The sequence below is a fragment of the Ostrea edulis genome, chromosome 9 (genome assembly GCF_947568905.1).
Source record: "Ostrea edulis chromosome 9, xbOstEdul1.1, whole genome shotgun sequence".
In the NCBI taxonomy this organism is placed as follows: Eukaryota; Metazoa; Mollusca; class Bivalvia; order Ostreida; family Ostreidae; genus Ostrea; species Ostrea edulis.
Genome location: NC_079172.1, coordinates 75,480,888 through 75,490,444, shown reverse-complemented (window position 1 = coordinate 75,490,444; position 9,557 = coordinate 75,480,888). Strand labels below are relative to the sequence as shown.

The 9,557-nt window shown below is 33.8% G+C and overlaps 1 protein-coding gene across 1 annotated transcript; it reads right to left on the bottom strand.

Moving 5' to 3' along the window:
* Positions 1-2,447: 2,447 nt before the first annotated feature.
* Positions 2,448-5,850, bottom strand: LOC125660003 (uncharacterized). Its single transcript, XM_048891850.2, has 6 exons — positions 5,667-5,850; positions 5,387-5,568; positions 4,865-5,082; positions 4,066-4,103; positions 2,896-3,022; positions 2,448-2,759 (listed from the first exon to the last, which is right to left on the bottom strand). The coding sequence occupies exons 1-6, from the start codon at positions 5,848-5,850 to the stop codon at positions 2,609-2,611; spliced, it is 900 nt and encodes a 299-aa protein (XP_048747807.2). The 3' UTR covers positions 2,448-2,608.
* Between the last annotated feature and the right edge of the window lie 3,707 nt (positions 5,851-9,557).

Here is a 9,557-nt window from a genome sequence, read left to right as displayed (position 1 = left end):
TGTTTCTATCAAAATTTACGCACTTGTTCATTTCGCTTCCCAAACCAAGTTTACAGTGGATAAAGCAACTAATAAAAGCTTTTTACAAATTTATATGGGGGAACAAAATGGAGAAAATTTCTAGAAAAACACTAGAATTAGATTTTGAAAATGGTGGGTGTAGAATGACCAATTTAGAAACATTTATCAAGTCTCTCAAACTAACTCGGTTTAGGAGACTCTTTACAACTAATTCTACATGTAGCTGGATAAGCTTATTTTCTGAAATTACTGGTTGTAACATTACAAAATTGTGTCATTTTGGACCTGTTTACTGTAAACAAAAAGCAAATTCCACTAGAAACTCTTTTTGGAAAGAAACTTTATTTTACTTCGTAGAATTTTTGGAAAGTTTTGAAATGAATGATTTTCATATTTTTTTGGAACCCCTGTGGTATAATGATACAATAAAGATTCAAAATAAAGACATATTTTGCCAGCAATTATATGACAAGGGATTTCATTTAATATCTTACTTATTAGATAAGCATGGTAACTTTATCAGCTACCAGAGTATCACAATTGATTACTCAATTCAGATTCCATTTACTACATATGAGGGATTAAAACAAGCTATTATGCACTCATGGCCTAATATCAAACTGCTTATACATGATACAACTTTTCAACCATATCAACCTGAATTCATTAAAATTCTATGCAAATACAAAAAAGGTTCTAGGAATATTTATGACTATTTAATATCAAAATCACAGCATCGACCTATTTGTGAAAACAAATGGGATAATGATTTAAATTTGCAATTAGATTTAAATTGGAAACATGTATATACAAACATCAAATCTGTAACAAAAGATTCAGGACTGATATGGTTCAACTATAGAATCATTCATAGAATATTGGGTACTAACAAACTCCTACATATATCAAAAATTAAAAACTCTCCACTTTGTTCAATATGTGCACTAGAACCAGAAACAATTAAGCATATCCTTTTTATTGTCCTTCTGTCTCTACACTATGGACAAAATTATCAGATTGGATTTTTCAAAAATCTGGTAAAAGAATGGGATTTAGTGTACAAACTGTTATTTTTGGTTTTCCAGAAAAAAAAACACATGGTTTTAAACTTTATAATCCTCTTAGTAAAGAGATACATATTCCAATATTCAAGAAAGAATGTCAATATTGTTTTTGATGATGTTTTGAAATGTTTATATGATTACTACATTTTGGAAGAAAAACTTACAGAACAAATATTTTACAAAAAGAAATGGTCTAAATGGAAATGTCTTTTCAATTAATGATAACAGCATTTCTTCTTCTTCTTTTTAACAATAAGTACTGGAATATACATGTAATTGTCTATATTGCTTTCTTTAATCTGTATGAGAGTGTGAGTACAAGGTGTATATGTATTTGTTGAAAATGATAAAAAAAATTTAAAAAAAATATGGAAGGAAATGCCTTCAAATGACCATGTTTCCATCTACCCCTGTTCGAGCACCGACATGTACCCCATGAAGAATACACTACTAATACCAATAGAAATTTCCATAGTTGCTTTTCCCTCTTACATCAAATGAAAAATATGTAACAAAGAAGCCCTTGATATTCGTCTCCATTTTCAAATCGTAGCTGGATCAATGAAGAGTATTAGGAGCTCTGGAAGGCGAAGCATATCCCCCTCGCTTACAGTGTCTCTTCCACACTTGATGTGAAATATCTAGGAAGAACTGCAACTTGTAGAAAGTGAATTTACAGCTTTTTCTAAGAAGTTCCAATTCATAAAGACCCAAAGCGTTCAAACCCAAATTCAATACTGATAACAAATGTACATGTGATGTATGAAGTCTACCGGGCATAAAATGTAGTCTACATGCACACTCGCCTATACCAGAACACACTATGTGAAATCATACAAAGGGTGATTTATTTATAAACATCAATTATAAAATATTCGAATACATGTAATTATATGCATTTCAGCATAAAACAAGAAGCTTGCTGACCTCATCACCCAGCAAAAGTATCGAAAACATTCAATAATTGTATATGCATGTTTTATATAGCCACGTTAACCCTGCACTAGACTCTGAACACGTAACCAACATTTTGACTTGTGTGACCTAAAGATGACAAATTGTACAATGCAAGACGAGGACATATTTATACTATTAACATTCAATATGTATATCTGATATTGTGCGATAGGAAAATTTTCTAAATTTCGACACGTACTAAAGCACTATATATTGACCTCACCCAGGCTTTACATTTTATGTTCCCCACCCCCCTCCCTGTCCCAAAGATGCTTCATACCAAATGTGAAGAATTGTAAGGGTTGTTGTAAAAAAAATTAAAACTATTTTCTTTCGTTGATTGAAGACAGACCATTAATAGCAATAGGTATAATACCTAAGCTACTCAGATGACCTAGTATGTTCGACCTAAATTGAAAGAAGAGCACAACCTATAAAAGGATTTCAAAACATTAATTCTGTTTTTATTTTTGAAATCTGGAGACCTTCTCTTGCTGAAGTTGTATAGTTGGCTTGGGTTCAGTGGGGGCAATGGTTTTGCTCAATCTTCTTGGATCATCAGCACCTTATACAACTGGGTGACTCATGCCCTCTTCATCAGAAATCCTGGCAACCACTATGTTTGTCATTAGCTTGGAAACATGCTCATAACTTTTTTCCACCTTAACAGGGGTCACACTCCATCTACCACTTTTCTTATTGAATGTTCTGTGCTGCATGATAAAAAAGAAAACCAAAAAATATCATCAATTTACAATAAATATGTTATTTTGTTGGTGATTTTAGTCTAGATATTTAAACAATTAAATCAACACCTGTAAAGTATATTCAAGAGATACACAAATATATTTACTGTATGGTTCCATCAGGTTTCCTTTTTGTCTCCCTGTCCATGTATGCATTGTAGTCCAAAGCTGCTAGCTGGCTTCTGGCACGGTAAACAGGTAGTGAGTACGCGAACCTCTTCCCACTGTACATAATTAGGGATTCCCGCAGCAGCTTCAAAAGGGCAGGTAAATTTAGTACCCCAGGCAGGGGCAGAGGGGAACCTTCAAGCATACATGTTATACTATACCTGGACAATTCGAAATTGTGCTTGGTTCAATTTTATTAAATTTTAGCAAATTTGATTACATTAAATGTATTTTCATTAGAGATGCTTTTACCACACAATTGCGAACTGCATTTCCGTAACGATGATATTAAACAAAGTGCTATCCAATATTTGTTATTACTGTTTATTAGTTACCTCATAATGCTGCTGATGAAAATATCAAAAACATGTATACGTTAAACGTACAGGATATAACTGGAACTGATATGAGATCGAGAAAAATCAGTATTTTTATACTTACAGAACTCTTTAATCGTCTTGATGATGAGATGATAAAGGTAGTTTTTTGTTTGATATTGTATTCTCCAAATTACGCGGTGTTTGCATTAACGCAACCATCAAAGCAAAGGTCTCCATATCCACGAGTGAAAAATTCTCGATCGAGCAGTTAAACAATATACAAACAAACAACTATCAAAACAATTATTAAAGTATGAAATTAATCAATTACGAACAATGTCATGTTTTATCGACTGAGGTTTAAGAAGATGCGACTCGTTTGAAAAACGATGCTATCAAAACCAAGCATGCATGGCATCAAAGGGTATACATTGCAAAGACAAAAAAAAAGGGGGGGGGAGGAACGGTCAATCTGGTATGTGTTTTCAGATATATTGCGTTTATATGAAAACAACAACGTCTCAATTTATAGATAATTAATCTTACTTCAAAGTGAACAGGGTTTCTGTTAAAAGGAAGGGCAATTACATGTTTTCATCCCAAGCTCTAAAAACTTGATTTCATTTCACATTATTAAATTAACAGAGTTAATTCAACACTTCTAGCCGGTTGGACTTGCTTTATCATTTTCACCTTGCAGCCAAACATTGTCTCCAAGCTGTGAGATAGTAATTGATATTTAATTTTAATTTAATTTGTAAAGTAAAATGTGTTCAATATAATTGGCTAGGATCAAGTTATTGAAGTTTTCTACTTCTCCTGTACTCCTGAAAGACATAATAAAAAAGTAAATATTGACTTTGAAGATAAACAACAGTTTTACAATTTAGCTCAATTGACCAGAAGGTTTTGCTGATTTTGTGTTGTGCAGTGTCCATCTATCTGTAAACTTCACCAAAACCACTTGAGAATTTTCAACAAAACTTGGCACAAAGCATCCTTAGAAAACTTAACTTGCACCCTCATGTGTGTTTGAGTGGGTGGTGAATGTAAAATGTAAAATTCAATTGGTTCTAAAAAATTATTTTACAATATATGCATATATATATATATATCTCAATGACAAAATGCAAATAAAATAAGGCATCCTTGGGTGACATTATTTGAAAATTATTTATTTCATGGTTCATTTCTTCATGCAAATAACGAGAATTAGTGAAAATGGTCTAGAGTTACTTGAAAATAATTTTTTCATGAACCACTGAGCCTTTAAATAGCAAAGCTTGAGTTAAAACATCCCTAAATATTGAGGATGAAGTTTAACATGATTATACAATCTTCTGAGGAACAGTAAATGCACATAGTGTCTAATTGATATGAAAGCATCTGAAAATTCTAGTTTGATAAATGCAGGCCACTTGGGATCATGATGGTACCTCATTGAAGCTAAGGGTTAAACATGGTCATGTGAGCAAAATGGGCCTTGGGAGTGATCATGTGTGTAAAACTTGAAAATACATTTTCCAATGAAAGTGGTTTTTATAATGATTTTTTTTCGTGATTTGTAAAAATAAAATCACAATGTTACCTACAATTCAGGTAGTAATGAATCTGGTTTAAGAATCGTTTATTGAAAACGATCTTAATTAATGCCTTGTGACTTTCACTGCCCTTAACAATCCACTCTTTATGTTCGTCTTGCAAGGGACCATGCATACATTGGTTGGCACCAAAGTAGCTGCTGCTGTAGGACATGTCCCACTCATGTTCATTGACAACATGGTGGACAATTCCACACCAAATTTCCTGCAGAAAAACATAACAATAGAGTTGAACACCAATAAACAATACCAGGAATAAGTTACTCTATGAACACCAATAAACAATACCAGGAATAAGTTACTCTATGGTTCTAATTATACTATATAAAATTGAGTCTCAATATTTGTTTCCAACCCTGGCAGTTTTAATTATTTGCAATTACTCAAAATAAGTAATGCAAAGATGCACATATAAGCATTCCACATTTTTAAAACGTATTAAGCAGTCTTTAGAAACTTATTACCTGCCTCAAAATGATATTAAGGAAACATATTTTAAATGCAATTACCATGAATCTGTCTCTATTCCTTGCAGAAGAACATGTGTACCAAAAATGATTAACAATGTCTTTGCTCCAATCAATCAGGCTTCTGCATTCTTTGGTCTGTCCTGCTGCCACAATTTTCTTTCCTAGATTTTTGGCTACATGCCAAATGTCGTGTGAATGTTTAATATCTGGAAATCTATTCTCTACAATAACATAAGAAACCTGAAATTAATACAAATTCAAATGTGGTATGCAATTTTTCTGATTTTATCTCTCTACACTATGAAACTTGTAAACTTACTCATCAAAGCTCCAATTTGCAGCTGAGCATCTGTGACTACTTCATCCACAGTAAGATTATGTGTACCTTGCATCTCTTCCATGGCTTTAAGAAAGCAGGCCTTTTCCATGTTTGTGCTTTTCTTGCCTGTTTCTCGTTTATCCATGGTTATGATGGATACAATTTTCTTGGTACAATTTTCCATCAATGTGTACGTGCAGTATTGGGCACAATGCCCAGGACTGTCATTTCTGCCATCACCTACAAGTGTATTAAACAATAATATGGAATACCAGTAACTGTATAACAATACATTACATTGCAATTAAGTATGTTAGATAATTTTCTTCTCTATAATATTTGTACAAACCTTAAACAACAATACTTTGGCCTCCTATCTGATCAACGATTTCCCTCTGTTGATCTTTCCAAAAGGTGTTGATTGTTGGTACCACATATGTCCTTTGTATGTTGCTGAATTTAACAGTTCCTGGGAAATGTAATTTCAGGAACCTCGCAAACAGAGCTATTTTTGAAAAGTTGTTCCCTGAAGTCAAAATAGCTGAAGCTATTTGTAAATCTCCTCCATGTAAGCGTCTGTTCAACACAGGTTGAGAGCACCATTTGTGTGCTACATGCTTATTTTCACATTCCTAAAGTCAAAATAGTAAATACATAAATAAATTTTTCATAGATATCATATGAATGACATACATGTAAAAGAAGATGTGTTTGTGAAACATTGATGCCCCTGGATTACACCAAAGTGGAACTCATTTTAGAGAATAATTTTCAAAGTAGGTCAGAAATCAATTTGAAGGTCACAAGTCAATAAATTTGGTACAATGAAAAGATCTTCTCACAAGAAATGCACATGTTAAATATGAAACCAGTGCCTTACGATTTAAAGATATGGCTTACATTCATATTTTTTTAAAAGTAGATCAAAGGTCAAAGTCAAAATATTTGGTGTTAATGGAAAGGTCTTACCACATTGAAGGGATACATATACCAAATGTGAAAGCTCTACCTCTGATATGACCAAGTTTAAAGTTTTTTGCCACTGACAGACAGACATACAGGCCAAAAACTATATGCCCCCGAATCTTAAATGCCGGAGACAAAAAAAGTGGACCTAGATGTTGTGTTGTTACAGTTGCTCAGTGGTGGTTATTAACAAGCAGCCCATGTGCAACATTGCTCACCTGTACAGGTGTTGAAGTCTTAACCCTTAGTTCATGTGGCCCCATCCTGATTCTGACAACTATCATTTTAAGAACTTGAATCTTCACTATATAAGCATGTTTTCATTTAATTCTAACTTGTTTTACACTGGAATTCTTTTTATATTTGCTGTTCTGGATAGAAATTTGTTCATAGTTATTTTTCTGCTATTGAGCATTTGAACAAACTTGAATTTACAATATACATGTAAATGTATAAGATGTTTTTAATTAATATGACAAATTGTACCTTTACCGTTCTCAGGAAGATGCATTCCAAAGATAATTCCATATACAGAATTTAAACAAAAAAACCTTTAACCCCTAAAGGTCCCCAATACTTGTGTGTGTGTGGGGGGGGGGGTAATTTTAACAAAACTGAATCTGCACTCTATCAGAATGCTTTCTTTTAAGTTTTATGACTCTTGACTGAATAGTTGTTGAGTAAACAAGATGTGTCTGTGAATCACAATGCCTTAAGTGGCAAAAGAAGAAACGTTCTAAGGTAAAAAAGGTATAAAACTTTGGGACAAAAATAATGGTCTTATCACATGGAATCCACATATGAAATATGAGAGCCCTGCCACTCACTCACCATTCATAAGTTGTGAGCAAGGTGATTTGGATAGACAGGATAAAAATGATATGACCCCAAAATCTGATAGGGGGAGGGGGGAGGGAATGGGGAAAAATAATTCCAAATGACCTTCATCCTTTTATGACCAATTGTTAATTATCTCCCTTTGTTGAGGAGCATGGAACTTGAAAAGAACAAATCTAAAAGCTCTGCTCCTAAAAATGCTTTATACTATTAAGTCTATCTGATATTGGCATAGTGGTTACAGACAGAAGAGGGGCGAGGAACGGATAGATCATGGACAACAGGTGATCAGGAAAAAAGGTCAGCTGAATCAATACAGAATTAATGGGACCATTGAAACAAGAGGCCCATAGGCCACACCGCCCACCTGAGTCACCTTGGCTCATATCTAAAGTTTTCCCTATATATCGGCTTATAAAACTTTGATCCCTATTGTGGCCCCATCCTACCCCGGGTGGCCATAATTTTAACAAACTTGAATCAGTATGATGTAGGGAAGCTTTTATGTAAATTTCAGCTCTTCTGGCCTAGTGGTTCTTGAGAAGAAGATTTGCAAATGACCCCACCCTATTTTTGTAATTCCCTCCCCTTTCATGGGAACATGGCCCTTCATTTGAACAAACTTGAAAGCCCTTCACCAAGGATGGTTTTGGCCAAGTGATTTTGGAGAAGAAATCGAAAATGTAAAAAGTTTACAGACAGACGGACAACAGGCGATCAGAAAAGCTCACTTGAGCGAAAAAGCAATGAAGATTTATGTGTCAAATAGGAGGATAATAATTTTACCCAGTATATATATAAAGCCGATCCAACACTCTCACAGCGGTTCCCAATAGACAGGTTGCATCCTTTGACTTTGCACATTTTGCTGATGCTGGTATTGGCCAACTGTAGTAAACACTTCTTATATACCAGGCATGTTTCATCCTCCGTCAACAAATGGACATCATCCTCACACAGAATTTTAATAATCCCTGGACCTGTGTCCTCTGCCTTCTCTAGAATTTCTGATTCGCCATCACCTTCTGTTTCCTCCTTTCCAAACTCTTGTTCCTCAAGTGTTATTTCTTCCACATCGCACATGTTGTTTGGTCTAAAATGTGAAAATTAAATCAATCTCTACATGAGAGATTACTGGAAGTTTAATAACACAAAATTTACAAGAATCTTATGAGAAATTACTTTCTTTTTTTTTACCTGATGGTAACATTGAAACTTGGTTCATACTCTTCATCTGAATCAATGTCACTTGAGCTTTCCTCAGAGATATCTATCGTTACACTGAAATTTAAGTAGTCCTTTACAATGATTGCTGCATTACAGAATGTTTTGATATATGCCATATCAATCAAGGGTATACAATACAGGGTTGGCAAAAAAGTGGTCAATATGAGTATTTACTGGGCCGGTGGTCAATGCTGGTTAAAACCGGTCAATACTGGTTGATTGAAAATTATTTTGTCATTATAGTCTGTGTTATTGGTTATTTTAAATATCTAAGTGGCCATTAGCTTGATTATTGTAAATATTGTAATTCATAACATGCACTATCAGTTTATGATATACTTATAAATCATAATATTATATAAATAATGTAAATGACTCTGTTAAATTAGGGAAGATGTAAAGGTTTTCTGTTCAAATTCCTTAGTTTAACAAGAACTACCTATTGTTTTAAATCTTCATTTTAACTCTTAAATAAACATTTGAGGGGATGGGTTGGTGATGTTTTCATAACAATAACATGCACACTGGTCATCCCTGGTCCCAGAGTATGCTAATTAACACCTGTCAACTCTGCTTCCTGTGCTCAGGTAATGTCCAGCTACCTTTTATTCTTAATCTGTCCAGGTACATGTAAACAGGTCTGTCTCCAATTGTCAAGCTATACTATCTGTGACCCTCTAGTATAGTACTGAAGATATTTCTTTCACAGTTTCCGGAAACCAAATGTATTAAACTCATGAATCTAATGAAAAATATTAATCAACAATTGATCCATATAATGAAAAGATTTAATTTATCATTATCGCTGCAAGAAATCTACAAAAATAGGAAATTGGTCAGTTTGAATCAGAATTGACCAGC

Coding starts and splice junctions, on each gene's coding strand:
- LOC125660003 (XM_048891850.2), bottom strand. CDS start 5,850: ATGGAAAATTGTACCAAGAAAATTGTATCCATCATAACCATGGATAAA. Junction 5,569..5,666: donor GCAAATTGGAGCTTTGATGA/GTAAGTTTACAA, acceptor ATGTTATTGTAG/AGAATAGATTTCCAGATATT. Junction 3,023..4,065: donor AAACTTCAATAACTTGATCC/TAGCCAATTATA, acceptor GGGAATCCCTAA/TTATGTACAGTGGGAAGAGG.